Consider the following 16,908-nt stretch of genomic DNA (forward strand, 5'->3'; position numbering starts at 1 on the left):
CAGCCAATCAGAAGCATGATATGACATAAACAGGAAGTGCCACATGAGATGCAGTAAAGCAATCATCATGTTTTTTTCTTTTTACTTTCTGAGTGTGTTTTGTTACAACTTCATTAATGAACCAAACAAGATATACACAAAAGTATTGGGACACCTGACATTCCCATCCATATGTGGTTCTTCCATAAAGTGTTACCACAAACTTGGAGACACAATTGTATAGGAATTCTCTACACTTTCGCTTCACCTGAATCAGGAGACCCAACACTGTTCCAGCATGATAATTTCCCTGTGCTTTAAATTGGGTATAGTGGAAGATCTTTGTGCTATAGAGGTTCAAACATGTTGAACACCTTAGGGCTGAATCTTTCTCACTCAAGGCACTCTAGGTCTCCACACCTCACCTACATCAGTACCTTACCTGAATGAAATCTCACAAATCTCCACAAAATCTAGTGGAACATCTTGTCAGAAGAATGGAAGCTCATCATAAGAGCACATACCAGTCTCGTGGTCAGGTGTCCACAAACTTTTGGATGATTGTATATGTTAATGAAATGTTATGAAACATTATCGACAAATAAAGTACACAACCTGACTGACACCTTTGTACTGGATATGAACACACACACACACACACACACACATACACACACACACACACACACACACACACACACACACACATACACACACACACACACACACACACACACACACACACACACACACACACACACACACACACACACACAAACCCAACCCCTTCTCTGAATTGTTCACCTCTTCTCTTCAGACTTCCTAGTTTTTTTTTCCACGTACCTGTTTTATGTATTTCTGCCCTCCACCAGACTTCTTCTTTTCCCTATCATTTCTCTATCGATCCATCCATCCGTGATCTGTCCATTCACGGCTATTTATAGATCAATAATCTGATCATGAGAGTCGCTGCATATTGTCCCTGCTCAAACCGAGAATGTTTGTGCTTTTCATAGAATAAACTCTCTTTTTTCCTCTCTCTTTCATTATCAATCCTTCTCTCTCTCTGAGCAACTGCCTCGTTCTGTCCATCCTGTCCTCCGCTGTCAATCTGAGTCCAAATCACTGTTTCCTCTCTTTATCCCGAGGTAAGATACTTACTTTTCAGATAAAGCACATTATGATAAATCGGCTGAACTCTGTGTGTGTGTGTGTGTGTGTGTGTGTGTGTGTGTGTGTGTGTGTGTGTGTGTGTGTGTGTGTGTGTGTTGCCTGTGACATGCATCTAACTAATACCATATGTCTATTTATTTATTTTATATGCCTGTAGGTATCTATCTTGTCATCGGCCACATTAATAGGAACACCTTTTATTCACATTCAGCGTCAGACAGCGGAAACAACATGCTTTTCTGCTCACTGCGAATATAAAGAGTGGATATTTGAGCTATCGGAGCTTTTCTGTCAACTCAACAGGTCTGACCTCTGACCTCTGACCTCTCTCGTCAAAAAGGCATTCTCACATACAGAACTGATGATGTAGGTTGTGTACCATTTCAGTCTAGTGATTCTACCAGACAGACAGACAGACAGACAGACAGACAGACAGACAGACAGATAGACAGATAGATAGATAGATAGATAGATAGATAGATAGATAGATAGATAGATAGATAGATAGATAGATAGATAGATAGATAGATAGATAGATAGATAGATAGTCTTGCAGACAGATAGATAGACAGATAGATAGATAGATAGATAGATAGATAGATAGATAGATAGATAGATAGATAGATAGATAGATAGATAGATAGATAGATAGATAGATAGTCTTGCAGACAGATAGATAGATAGATAGATAGATAGATAGATAGATAGATAGATAGATAGATAGATAGATAGATAGATAGATAGATAGTCTTGCAGACAGACAGATAGATAGATAGATAGATAGATAGATAGATAGATAGATAGATAGATAGATAGATAGATAGATAGATAGATAGATAGATAGATAGATAGATAGATAGATAGATAGATAGTCTTGCAGACAGATAGATAGATAGATAGATAGATAGATAGATAGATAGATAGATAGATAGATAGATAGATAGATAGATAGATAGATAGATAGATAGATAGATAGATAGATAGTCTTGCAGACAGATAGATAGATAGATAGATAGATAGATAGATAGATAGATAGATAGATAGATAGATAGATAGATAGATAGATAGATAGATAGATAGATAGATAGATAGATAGATAGATAGATAGATAGATAGAGTTTGGTATAGATCTATAGAACATCTGCTATTGTGGATGCAATGTGTGTGTGTGTGTGTGTGTGTGTGTGTGTGTGTGTGTGTGTGTGTGTGTGTGTGTGTGTGTGTGTGTGTGTGTGTGTGTGGGTGTGTGTGTCCGTGCGCGTGTTGACAGATTATATACAGTAAGCTTCTTATGAGGTTGCCCTGTCCTTAATTTTAATCTCTGTTGGGTCCTAATGTCCCTCTGTTCTGTGTTTTCAGGGCAGAAAACAATCCTGAATAATGTTTTTTATTAAAAAACGGATCAGTGTGTTTATATAAGGTGGATATTTCTGGTATTCTTTGACATCGTAAATAAATATCACACATTATTGCATGATGGAAATAAACAGGAAACAAAGCAAATTCCTCTTTTCTGTGAGTGAATGTTCATGCAGCTTTAATATTCACTTCTACAGAACACTGTTTACTGCACAAAAGCACATCATAATTGTTCTTTTTAATGATAAATATTTATATAGTATCTGCTTCAGAATGTGAATGGATTCGGGCTGATTGTATTTTCATGTATTTTGGGTATTTACTCAGTTTTTATGTCCAAAAACCTTATTTATTAGTTTCTTTTATACATTGTTTTATTAAGGAAGCATTTGGAAGCATCCAGTGAGGAGGTGAAAGCTCAGCTTACCTGTGTGAACTCCACCAGCTGAGTCAGCATTCATTCCTCAGGTGAAGAAAATCTAGAAAAGACTCGCGTTTCAGTATAAAATGTGTAGATTCACTGTGATGAGGCGATGGTCAGAGAGCAGTGTGTGAGTGTGTTTACATCTTCACAGTGGCTTTGTGTTCACATAAACCCCTTATTGCAGTTTGGATTTTACACTTATAATAAATCCGATTCGATCAACAAAGCGCGGAGAATCGGCTTTGCACGCGCTCAGGGCAGCAGAGCTCGCGGACAAAAACTCCCGTTAATTGGCATGTAGACAATAATAATAATAATAATAATAATATAATTATAATTATAATAATAATAATAATAATAATAATAATAATAATAATAATAATAATAAGAGAAGAAGAAGAAGAAGAAGAAGAAGATGAAGAGAAGAAGAATATAAATCATAACACTAATAATAAGAAGAAGAAGAAGAAAAAAAGGGCAAAGCGGTAAATTCTTCTAAATAAAAAAACTGCATTTAATGAATTTAAAAAATGTCTTTAAGCTCTAAAAAATTCCTTGTTATAAAATTGTTCTTACTTGTTTAATATATATATATATCCCCTCAAATATTAAGCAATATGTCTTCTTTTTTTTGTTGTTGCCTTTTTTCTTTTTGTTTTTTGTCTTTATTTCAAATAAATAATTTCAGGCATTTTTTATATGAATTGACGGAGAAAAAAATTGTGCTCTAATTTCAAGATATTAACTATAAGAATTACTATTAAGTAAAAGAAAAAGAAAATAAGGATAAAAAAAATAATTATGGACACTATTATTATTATTATTATTATTATTATTATTATTATTATTATTATTATTATTATTGGAAAAAGTATGGTTCTCGGGATTTGAGGAAACAGAAGTGTGTGTGTGTGTGTGTGTGTGTGTGTGTGTGTGTGTGTGTGTGTGTGTGTGTGTGTGCGCTCCAATTATTTTTGTCTTTTTTTATATACAATTTGTATTTAATGCGACACTATAATCAGGAGTGCAATTTTAATTTAAAAAAAATCTATTGTATTTTATAATTTAATATCTAATGTATTAAATTATTTTATTTAAGATTTTTTATTACCTGTTTTATTCCCGTTTTACATGAGTGTTATCCTGTAGCAGAAATCTCTTTTCTGTGTGTACTTATTCATATTTTATGTGTTATTTCATGTATAATTCTACATTCATGAGTATTTTATATGAGCATTTTTAAAGAAATCTGTATGCTTTATTTTTTATGCAGATTTTAAATAAAAAAATTTAAAACAATTCGACCTTATATTTTGTAAAAAATGAATCCAAATTAATTTCCAGGTGATGATCAGTGAAGTCACGACCTTCAAATTCAAAAAAATCTGCATTTGTGGTGAAAATGAGAGTTTTGGTGTCGGTTCTCTAACAACTTTGTTCGGATGATATTTAACATGATTTGAAGCAAATCTCTTCTTCCTCCTCTTCCTCCTCCTTCTCTTCTTCCTCCTCATCCTCTGTTCTGTTCGTCTTCTCTGTTCGGGTTCTTTTCAAACCATCACTTAAACAAATTTGTCAAAATGAAAAAAATTTTACCTCTTTGTCTTATTTTTGGTATTTTACATGAATAAAGGATAAATGTCCTGGTTTTTGGTACAGAGACTGTTTTTCTTTCTTATTTTTTAAGCAAAATATAAAGAATTCACCATGTTCACACAGTCAAAAACCAGATGTTTCAACATTTCAGAAATTCTTTATACTGACATAACCCTACAGAATAGAATAGAATAGAATACAGATGTTTGGAGAGAAAGAAATATATAAATATGGACAATAATAAATATATTTTATTCGACTTTTTTTTTCTTCCTGTTATTGAAAATGTCCAACAGTGTTAGATTTGTTATTTCTTATTGATTCCTTTGTTGATATTGAATAGCACGTGCGTAACACACGTCTATACAGAAGGGGGGGAAATGAGAAATAAAACCAGTCACGTGACCCAAATGAAGAATGAAAATAAAAGAAGAGTCTTTAATGGGAATTGGAAATTTTGCATAACGAGGACTAGGAAAGGTACAGGAAGGTTAAAGGAGGGGGGGAAAGAGAGAGAGAGAGAGAGAGAGAGAGAGAGAGAGAGAGAGAGAGAGAGAGAGAGAGAGAGAGAGAGAGATTGGAGAGGGAGGGGTTTTCTCCACCTTGTCCTCTAATTAGCCCTCCTCTTCCTTGGTGCTCCCAGTCGTCGCCTGTGTCCCATCCGCAACACAACCCTCAGTCACTGAGAGAGAGAGAGAGAGAGAGAGAGAGAGAGAGAGAGAGAGAGAGAGAGAGAGAGAGAGAGAGAGAAAGAGACTTTTTACCCCAGGGAGCGTTTGTGATAGAAAAACATATTCATTGAAGTAAGAAGTCTAAAACTGTTTCATTTTTATAGTTAACGAGAGAGAGAGAGAGAGAGAGAGAGAGAGAGAGAGAGAGAGAGAGAGAGAGAGAGAGAGAGAGAGAGAGATTAAAGCCAGTGCAGGCATGATGTCCTACATTAAGCAGCCTCATTACGCAGTGAACGGGTTAACACTGTCCGGCCCGGGCATGGACCTTCTCCACACCACCGTCGGCTACCAGAGTGAGTGATGATCTACTCAATTCTTCTTCTTTCTTCTTCTTCTTCTTCTTCTTCTTATTATTATTATTATTATTATTATTAATATTCACAAAAGAGCTGCTATATTATGAACTGATGCCCTCAAATGATTCTGTAATGAATCTAAAAGAGGTTTGACTCGTTTTCAGGAATGATCTGGTCCTGATAAATATTTGAAATGTTCCTGGTTTGTTCGAATGATCCAGAATTTAACCAAAAAAAAACAAAAACAAAAAACTCCTGCGTTGTGAATTTATCTTGTACATAGAATTTATATAAAAAAAATGCAGGTGATGTAAACAATGATAAATAACCAACCTGTACTTAAGATTTCGTTAAAATAAAAAAATATGCAGTAGTCAATAAGAAGGTATTGTGTATTTAGTTTTATTTGCTTGTTTGTACTTTAATTCAGAACCTTTTAGAGAGAAACATCTGTCATTCTTCAAGAATTGTTTTAACGGCACCAAAAAAACTATTTATATTTTAACAAGATATATTTTTTGGTTCCTCAAAGAACCTGACACAAAATGAACATTAAAATAGAAATAATTATTTAATTATTTATAAAAATACCAACACAGTGTCAGGTAAACTACAACATGCTGTAGTAGCGCGAGGAGTTTGTCTGGAAAAGAACAATAAATAACGTCATAAAACGAAACAGCCACCAAACAATCCTGCCTTTAAATATGACGTGGTGGTACTTTATTCCAGATGTTTAGTAGAAGTAGTAGTATTAGTAGTGATTGTTGTACTGGTCACGTGATGACGTGGGACGCGGAAGCAGGTGCTGAAATCAATAGAAATACCGTGGAACCCAAACCGAACCGAACCGAACCGAACCCTCAATACTACAGACACAAACAGCCAAAAACACCAGTGTATAAATCTAATCACGAGATCTGAACTTCGGCGAAACAGACAAACGAGAGATTAAACCGTACCGTGTGCGCATGCGCATAAATACAAGCGCTAATTAGCGTTCAATCAGGTGAACATGGTGCCGAAAGGTGTGCTGGGAAGTGAAGTCTATTATCCTGACAATTATTATTATTATTATTATTATTATTATTATTATTATTGGGTTTTATTCGTGAGAGATGTAATTAGCATCAATTAAAATACTGTAATATTCATGAATGGGTTTTTGTTTGTTTGTTTGTTTGTTTGTTTGTTTGTTTGTTTTCTGCTGCTAATTGTTTTAAAGTAATAACCAGATTAATATGACTGTTTAGTAATATTTTTGCATACCTTTCCATATGCAAAAGTCATGTTTTTAAAAATAAAATAATCCCTCTTTTGTTTGTTTTTGTTTGGTATTGGGTTTTTTTTGTTTGTTTGGTTGGTTTTTTTGTTATAATTTGGTATTGTTTGGGTTTTTTTTTTTGTTTTGTTTGTAATAGTTTGGTATTGTTTGGGTTTTTTTGTTTTGTTTTGTTTGTTATGGTTTGGCATTGTTTGTATTCATTTGGTTTCGTTTGGTAATGTTTGTTTTTTGTTGGGTTTTTTGTTTCGTTTCAGTTTGTTTGGAATTTCATTCGCATAAGTTCACTGTTATTGCAGTCACGATACCTAATAGAGTTAATCGAGTTTTTTTTTATTTTATTGAATTTGAATCATGCTATTGCTAATGCTGCTGCTACAAAATGAAATACCAACATACATTATATTTCCAAAAGTTTATGGACACCTGAGCATAAGACTGTTGTATGCTTTTTGAAATCCAATTCCACATTTAGTTCCCTTTCCTCTAATTATAATCTCCACTATTAAGATGTTCCTCTAGATCTTTGGAGCCACAAGGGTATTACTACAGTCAGGTACTAATGTAGGTGAGGAGGTGAGGAGGTTCCTTGGGTGCAGTCAGCGTTCACATTCATCCCAAAGGTGTTAAATAGGGTTGTAGCTCTAAAGCAGGAGATCTTCCACTCCAACCTTTTTAAAGCATCTCTTCATCGAGCTGGCTTTGTGCTCAAGGGCATTGTCGTGCCGGAGCAGCTTTGGGTCTGCTTGCTCAAGTTTTTTATGTTTCATTTTTATGTTATCGCATCCAAAGACACCCTGTACAATTGTGTGCCTCCATGTTTGTGGTAACAGCTTGGGGAAGAACCACATACTGGACCACATACATGTACAATCAGCAGTAATAAATAGAAAAAAATAAAAATACACTTTTACTTGAGTTTTTTTACAAAGTAAACACCCACGTAAAAGTGGTTTTGATGTTTGTTTGTGTGTCTAAGTTTATTAAAAGCATATAAAAAGTATAAAATAAGAAAATGTTTGTTTGTTTTGCAGACACACCCCGGAAGCAGCGGCGTGAGAGAACCACGTTCACACGTGCGCAGCTCGATGTGCTCGAGGCTCTGTTCGCTAAAACCCGCTATCCCGACATCTTCATGCGTGAGGAGGTGGCGCTGAAAATCAACCTGCCCGAGTCCAGAGTTCAGGTGACAAACAAAATTCATGTGAAAATGTGCAATGTTACTTATCCAACAATGTCGCCATTACATTCTGCATTCTGATTGGCTGGTGAATTGTCTAGTTCAACCGAGCAGGAACAAAGTATGACATCATTCGTTTTAAGAGTTGGAGTAATACCTGCGCTGTATGTGTTGTTATGGAAAAAGAATCAAATGTTTGTCGGTAATTAAAATTGATGTTTTTTTTTTTAGGTCTGGTTCAAAAACCGTCGTGCTAAATGCCGGCAGCAACAGCAACAGAGCAGCGGACAGCCGAAACCTCGGCCCCCCAAAAAGAAATCATCCCCTGCCCGAGAGACGACCTCTGACCCAGCTAATGCTAACATTACTGCTAACCCGCCCTACAGTCCAGTGGCTCCGCCCCCTCCTGCCCCACCTTCAGCCATCACTCCAAGCTCAACTGGCACAAATCCCAACGCGAGCGTCTCTATCTGGAGCCCTGCGTCCGTCTCGCCATTGGGTGATCCGCTCTGTGTGTCGAGTAAAACGGCCTACGCCATGACGTACGCTCAGACTCCGGCCTACGCCCCGGCCTACGCTACTTCCTCGTCTTATTTCAGCGGCCTAGACTGCAGCTCGTACCTTTCCCCGATGCACGCACCACTCTCAGCCACTGGGAGTGGCCCACTTAGCCCTATAGGCTCCTCCTCCTCCATGGCTCTTGGCCAGTCGCAGGTCACGCAAGGTTATGGCCCCGCCTCCCTCGGTTTCAGCACCATCGATTGTCTGGACTACAATAAAGAGCAAATGGCTTGGAAGCTTAACTTCGGTGCAGCGGATTGCCTGGATTACAAGGACCAGAATTCCTGGAAGTTCCAGGTGTTATAGACGGAAAGGGGGTGGAGTCACGGAGGGAATTTCGGACAAGCTCAAAATGTTTCTAGTTGTGGCTTTTATATAACATATTACATGACATGATTCCCTTGTTTTCCAGACGCTCAATACAGGAAACGACACAAAAATGTCCGTAGTTAAATTGCAAGTCAGATATCTTTAAAACGATCTGCTCAAACTTCAGAAAACATGTTAAAGCCGATATTTTCAGCTAAATTTCACAAAAACGTACGGATTCGTCTGATCCGAATCGTACGCTGAATTCAGTTAAATGTAAGTAAAGTGTTGCGTAGCAGATTTACAAGTTTATTTATGTTATCTAAATGCTCGTTAGTATTGTTACGTGGAATGTTTTCCGAAATCCGATCATTTTTCAGGATCAAAATTACAACTGCATTAAAAATTATAATAAAAGATTCAGCTAAATTTTACATTTGATTGACTTGATTGTACATTGAACATCTCAATTTTCTGCTTAATTTATATCTAAAAATATCATCCAACCGTATAAATTCAAGTTTTATTCGTTGAGCTTTTCTTTTTCTTCGTAAATGTAATGATGTCGGTGTTTTCACCGCATTTGTGAATTGTTGAATTGTGCTTCGTCTGTGAATTATATCCACCTGTTGTGTAAAGATTCATTCTTTTTTTTTGTTTTGGTGTGTTTGTGTTATTGTTTTTGTCGCTTCTCTTCAATTGTACTTGAAAATGGCGAATCGTTTAATATAATAGTTTTGAGTAGATGTTTAGAAAGCTGCCAACTTTTTCATTATTGATCTTAGATTTTAGTTTTTTTCAAACTCAGGGGTTAACCTGTAAACGTAACGGTGTCCTGGTTGTGCGTCTGAAAGCTCTAAATGAATCGTTTTTACTATTTTGATCCTCTGCATTTGCTGTTCTTCCTTGTTTTTCTTCGCTCTTTGTGTTTGGCCTTTTCCAACAGAATTATGATCGTTTGTTCGTTTAGAAACGTTAAATAAAGTTCTAATAAAAGAATTATTGATTGTTTCACTGATGTTCGTGTTGAGATCTTTACCCATGATTACTCACATCATATGGACAAAAAAATTAGGACCTGATTTTTCCAGGTGTATGTGGTTCTTCTCCAAAAAATCCCCACAAACTCAGAGGTGTACAGTTGTTTAGGAGGTTTATGGAGCATGACATTTTTAATTCACTAGGAGACCCATGAAGATCTGCTTGACATGGGTTGGGGTGGTAGAATCCTGCTATTGAGCTCCAATCCAATTGGGATGAATGTGAAGGCTGACTGCACCCCAGGAACATCCTCACCTCACCTACATCACTACCTGATTTTGGCTGAAACTCACAAAATCTCCACAAATTTTGTGGAACATCTTCCCAGAAGTGTGGAGCTTATTGTAACAGCAAATAGGGAGACAGACGGACAGACAGACAGACAGACAGACAGACAGACAGACAGACAGACAGACAGACAGACAGACAGACAGATAGATAGATAGATAGATAGATAGATAGATAGATAGATAGATAGATAGATAGATAGATAGATAGATAGCATGTAGCATATGACTGAATGGAAGCAGTGGGCACACAAACGGATTAAAATATGATTCATTTTCATCCTAATCCCTGAGAGTTTTCAAACGAGTCCTATCTTCTTGACCAGGGAGAGAGAGAGAGGGAGAGAGAGAGAGGGGGAGAGAGGGAGAGAGAGAGAGAGGGAGAGAGGGAGAGAGAGAGAGAGAGATAGAGAGAGAGAGAAAGAGAAAGAGAGAGAGAGAGAGAGAGAGAGAGAGAGAGAGAGAGAGAGAGAGAGAGAGACTAATTTCTCCCATTCCCTTTTCTCATCAGAATAAAGGATATCTAAATAAAATAAATAAATAATGAACAAGGAGCCCAGTTAGACATCATGGATGGAATGGGCAGAAATTTCACAATCTCTCTATTCTTCTCCTTTCTCATCATCCAGAAGCCACTTGATGCTTAAGATGGTTCCACATAAACCCTTGAGCTTACTGACTTTGGATTCACATTAATATGAACAGTTTTGCTTTGATCGATTACTGATTCAGTTCCATCAACACTTTTGTCTTCAAGGGTCCATCAGTGAACATTTAATAACTTCATTAATGATGAAACTATCACGACTGGACATCAGATGGATGGGTTTGAGTCTGGTTCCTTTTAAGGATTGTCTGTGAAATTTCTTTTTACCAACATCATCTCTGGCTTAATTATTAGAGACAAACTTAGCTTACAACTTACGTTACTCTGTTATCTTACAATGTCCATTCGTAGTTTGGTGTCATTTAGGACCAAAACTGGATCCAGTAATTTGGTGTGGGCTAAAGTTTACAGCAGAATTATAACTGAGAAGTGATTTTAATTTGTATATTAAAGCTAGTGATCTATATTCACCATGGAGCTCTAGTGCAAAACCACTGAAGCAACCTTCAGACAATAAGTCCACTATGCTACCACAAGTACACATGAAGTAATGAGAGGAGAACCAGATGAAGAACTCCTGATTGAACAAGAATAAACAGTAACTTGTTATAACATAAAGTTTTTAGGAATTACTGTCTTTTTCTAACAGTCTTGTCTTTTGCACTGTGTTATTTATACAGATCTAATTTAAAGACAGTTCCAATCCTCTTAGTGTCCTTCCCTCATCACTTCTCTAATTGAATCAGTCAAGATTACTCTCTCTCTCTCTCTCTCTCTCTCTCTCTCTCTCTCTCTCTCTCTCTCTCTCTCTCTCTCTCTCTCTCTTTCACTGTCTATCTCCCAGCCTTGCAAATTAAAGTCCTTTTCTTCAAGTCTTTGTCTCCATCTTTGTCTCCATTTTTTAAATTAGGAAATACATTTCCCATTTATGTAGCTTCCCTATCACTCTCTGCTCTAGAGCTGATCTAGATAATGATCTAAAGTTGCTTCACAAAGACTTTATATCCTGATTATAATTTCAAACAGCACCGGAGATGATGTGAAGCATCATTAGGTCAAGAAATGCTGGGCAACTTCTTGAAATTCTTGAAATGACCATAAGCTTTAAAATGCCTTTAAAATGATCAAATCTAGATATTGTATACGCTAGGTGGTTTTCAGATATGATCTGAAGTGGTCCTTTGGATGCCAGAAAACTGCTCTGAAAACTCAATGGATGATGTGGAGATTTTCTAGCTTCTCCTGGATATGATTTGGGCTATTCGAAATCTACTGTGGGCATTCTGAAACTTTTCAGGGGCATTATATAAAGATTCTGAAGATGATCTGAAGTAGCCCTAAAATGGTCTTGAGAGTGTTCTATCGATGCTCTGGAGATTCTCTAAATCTGAAAATTCAAGCTATTCTACATAATAAGAGAATTGAAAAGTTCTGTTCTTGAGATTTTTTTAGTCATTAAAGAAAAGAGGTCAAGCAGGACTTGAAGCAGTATTCCAGAAATACTTTAGATATACTGGTCTTAAAATTTCTATAAATTCTGCAGATGATCCCAGGTTGTTTTGGGGTCTTTAATGTCCAAAAACATTTCTGGAGATTTTCAAGATGATCTGGAAATTCTCTAGAGATTGTGGAGTTGATGTTCTTGATACCTTGTTCAGAAAAAAAAATAAAAAATGTGCATGGAACGAATGTCAAGATTTCAGACTTCCAGCAAGTAACCACTGTTCTGGAGATTCTGGAAATTAAGTGATATGAACACCCAGCCATGATCTAGATATTTCAAAGATGATGTGAAGTAGCTTTAGAGGGTGAGAAGTTTTTGATGTTATTCAGGATTCTAGAAGTGTAGGTTTATTTCCTTGAAAACTTGCTCTGGATTGTTGTGAGACACCCCAGAGTTGCTCTAGAGATTCTGGAGATGATCTGTATTTACTCTGGAGTTATTGGAGGTGACTTAATAAACGTTTGGAGTTGATTTAGGTGATTTGTTGTATAGACTTTCTCGTGCTAATTTTTAGCATGTTGTTTTTAATTAAGATATCCAGAAAATGCTGATTTCCAGGAGATACTAATTCGGGGTTAAGGCTTAAAATAATGAATCCAGAAGAAGCTGGTTCTGGTTTCTCTTTAGCGGGAATGGTTCTGAAGATGTTTTTTAAATGTTGTACACACAGCTGTGGTTACAAAAGATTCTGTAATGATTAGCTGGTGTTGATTTGCAGGCAGATTTGGAGTCTGAAACAACTCTAGAGATTCTGGAAATACCTTGCAATTTCTAATGTGCCATTATTTTATTCAGGAATCAGTGGAGTAAAGAAAGGAGGGAGCAACATAGATGAAGGTGAAATTATTCTGGAGCAAGAAGACAAGCAAAATTGCAGAAGAACTCAACAAGAACTTGGGTGACTTTTAATAATACTATATATAAATTCGATTAGCACAAATCAATACCCTTCTAACATGGGTCCATACTTTTCCTCCACCTCGTGCACTTTTCCCTCCCTCTATTTTTCTGTTTTTATTTCCCTAATAGCTTTCCCATCTCTCTATTCGCCCTCCCTCCATTCCTCACTTTCAATCTTATCGTTCTAATCCAGCAATGACCTCAATCCTGTGATGTAATGGGTCACATGATATGGAATAGACGTAGCAACGGACAGAAAAAACACACTCTAATCCAGGCCATTTCGTCCAATCGGTGCACTCTGTCAGGGTACATCTTGCAGGGGGTCGGGCAGAGTTTCAGAAACAACATGTTTATTTGTCAATTTTTTCAGAACTGAAGGTCAAAAGGGGTTTGGACTTGAGCAACAATAAGTCTTTTTTTTTTTATAGTGAATAGTTTTGATCCAGTGCCAGTTTCTGTGTGGTGGCACCTCAGATCTTTAGTGAAGATTTCGTATCACGCTAAAACGGATAAAGATATCATGACTTCATTGTCTTCACATTTTATAATCGCATTGATTATAAAATTTTACTACTGACATATAAAGCACTTAATGGTCTCGCACCACCGTATCTGAGTGAACTTCTGTACCAGTATGATCCTCCACGCCTACTTAGATCAAAAGGTGCAGGCTATCTGTTGGTTCCTCCAATAATGAAGATTACAGCAGGGGGCAGATCTTTCTCTTATAAAGCCCCGCAGTTATGGAACAGCCTTCCTATCAGTGTTCAGGACTCAGACACAGTCTCAGTGTTCAAGTCGAGGTTGAAAACATATTTATTCAGTCAAGCCTTTAATCAGTAGATTTTTTCTCAGGTAAAGGCTCAGATCTGGAGGGATCATGGATATAGAGTGTTTGGTGAACTGGGATATTTGTATGCTGTCGTCCCCTCACATTCACATGTTCACTCAGGTTTGTTGATGGTGGTGTGGTGGGCCGTCTCTTATCCCAGAGATCCCTCATGTCTGTGTTGCCTTCTGGTTCTCCCTTTTAGTTATGCTGCTATAGCGAGTCTTGCCGGAGTCCAAACTGCACAGTGACTTTAACTCTCATGCAACAATAGGTACACTTAATAATCCATATCCTTCTCTTCCTGTCACCCTCTTCTCTCTCTCTCTCTCTCTCTCTCTCTCTCTCTCTCTCTCTCGGTCGAGTTAAACATGCTCCTGAGGCTCCAGTGACCACTGTTCCTGCCCCTCTCCCCCCCGTGGATCTTCCCACTTCATCCAGGCCTGCCTCAGAAATACACTTCGCTTTTGATCATCATCACTGCACCCCGCAACATTGTATACCCGCCACAAATGGACATTCGGTGTAACCCAGATGAGGATGGGTTCCCTCTTGAGTCTGGTTCCTCTCAAGGTTTCTTCCTTATGCCATCTCGGGGAGTTTTTCCTTGCCACAGTCGCCAGTCGCCACCGGCTCGCTCATCAGGGACAAACTTACTCATAAAGAACATATTCATTTTTAATCACCGCATTATCTGTGTAAAGCTGCTTTGAGACAATGTTCATTGTTAAAAGCGCTATACAAATAAAAATGAATTGAATTGAATTGAATTGTTTGCCAAGTGTCTTCTACTTCATGACCATTTTCACTCATCGATTTTCCTGAAACTGTCCATTCCTGAGGTTCTTAACAATTTTGTCTGTATGTAAAAACACAATGTTGATACACGATATAAACAACGGATTGTATAACCATGGTTTATGGATGTGGTGAGAGAAGACATGGAGGTAGTTGGTTTGAAAGAGGCAGATGTAGAAGACAGCGGGGTATGGAGACGGATGAGCCGCTGTGGCGCCCCCTAATGGGAGAAACCGAAAGAACAAGAAGGAGAAGAAGTATAAACTGGACCGTGAGACCACCTTGAGTCATCGTTTGCTGTTATAATAATGTCCCCTCTTCTGGAAAGATGTTCCACTAGATTTTTGTGGAGATGTGTGAGATTTAAATTATCCACAAGAGTGTTAGCTACTGATTTAGGTGATGTTAGGAGGCCTGGGGTGCTGTAAAAATTCATCCCAAAGGTGTTCAATAGGGTTGGAGCTCTAAAGCAGGAGATCTTCCACTCCACCCCATGTAAAGTAGATCTTCATGGCTTTGAGCATAGGAGCATTGTGTTGCTGGAACAGGTTTGGGTCTCCTAATTCAAGTAAAGGGAAATTCAATGCTACTGCATCCAAAGACATTCAATTTAATTGTGTGCCTCCATGTTTGTGAGGAACAGTTTTTGAAAGAAACAAACCGTGGTAACAGGAACATTATAGCCATGATAAATCACAGTACTTTGGATACCTGAGTACGTATGAAGGCAACTTTTGTAGTTTTACTTAAGTGAATGTTTAAATGAAGCACTTTTACATGTACATATTTTACTGAGTGTATCTCTACTTTAACTACATGGTTAGTGTACTTCGTTCACCACTGGAACCACAAATCACAATAGCGAATACAGTTACACAGGGATTTTAGATTTTAGATGAAAACTAAAAATATAAAAAAATGTATGACCACCCACGTGTACCAACCAGCAAGTGTTTATGAGGGGTGTCCTGACAAAGCCTTTGTCCCTGACTGGTACCATTGTGTGTGTGTGTGTGTGTGTGTGTGTGTGTGTGTGTGTGTGTGTGTGTGTGTGTGTGTGTGTTGCGGCATGACTGCAGACCTGCAGGTTGAGCTCGTGGCTGAACAAGGTTAATCCCTCTGTGCACTATGCTGTACTAATCACCAGGCTTCACTAATCTCCCTCCCACACACGCACGCACACACATGCACACACACACACACACACACACACACACACACACACACACTTTCTAGCCCGTCTCTCATCTCTTCCTCCCTGCTTGTCTGTTTGTCTGTCTCAAAACAAAATGTAGTAATGCAGATTTCAATGGAGTTGTCATACTTGTAAAACACACACACACACACACACACACACACACACACACACACACACACACACACACACACACACACATTTATATATATATATATATGAATGGCAAGGCTTTAAGCTTATTGTCCGTCCGTCTACCCTCCCCCCCCCCCCCAGACATCTGCCCTTTTTTTCTACACTCTCTCACTCTCTCTCTCTCTCTCTCTCTTCGATTAATCTGCGTTCTGTTGGTCAGCGTTTTGCAAAAGCAGACAGACGGCATGCCGGTAATCCTGCTCCACACACACACACACACACACACACACACACACACACACACACACAGGCAAACCTTGGAGAAGGTGAACTTGCATGAGGAAAATAAGGAAATGCATACCTAACACTACACACACACACACACACACACACACACACACACACACACACACGCACGCACGCACACACACACACACACACACACATAAGATTTTTAACGGCAGAAATTAAATGTATATTTCATAATTTTTGTAAAATTACTGCATTTGGTGAACGCCCTCAACATACGACTGAGCAGCAATGGAGCTAAGAGCCTCACTCAGGGGCCCAGAAATGGCATCCTGGCATGTTAGAGGCTGAAACTCACCACTTTCGGATCCAAACTCCAAAGTCTTATTCACTGATCTACTACAACACCCACCCGCTACTGGTTGTAATATAGTGTGTAGTGTCAACATTTGGCTCCTGTGACTAAATAC

The 16,908-nt window shown here is 37.9% G+C and overlaps 1 protein-coding gene across 1 annotated transcript; it reads left to right on the forward strand.

The window, feature by feature from the left end:
* Positions 1–5,367: 5,367 nt before the first annotated feature.
* otx5 (orthodenticle homolog 5) lies at positions 5,368–9,298 on the forward strand. Its single transcript, XM_083547626.1, has 3 exons — positions 5,368–5,555; positions 7,875–8,026; positions 8,252–9,298. The coding sequence occupies exons 1-3, from the start codon at positions 5,459–5,461 to the stop codon at positions 8,885–8,887; spliced, it is 885 nt and encodes a 294-aa protein (XP_083403752.1). The 5' UTR covers positions 5,368–5,458; the 3' UTR covers positions 8,888–9,298.
* The last annotated feature ends 7,610 nt before the right edge of the window (positions 9,299–16,908 follow it).

This window comes from Silurus aristotelis (genome assembly GCF_946808225.1).
Source record: "Silurus aristotelis genome assembly, chromosome: 8".
In the NCBI taxonomy this organism is placed as follows: Eukaryota; Metazoa; Chordata; class Actinopteri; order Siluriformes; family Siluridae; genus Silurus; species Silurus aristotelis.

Coding starts and splice junctions, on each gene's coding strand:
- otx5 (XM_083547626.1), top strand. CDS start 5,459: ATGATGTCCTACATTAAGCAGCCTCATTACGCAGTGAACGGGTTAACA. Junction 5,556..7,874: donor CACCACCGTCGGCTACCAGA/GTGAGTGATGAT, acceptor TTTGTTTTGCAG/ACACACCCCGGAAGCAGCGG. Junction 8,027..8,251: donor TGCCCGAGTCCAGAGTTCAG/GTGACAAACAAA, acceptor TTTTTTTTTTAG/GTCTGGTTCAAAAACCGTCG.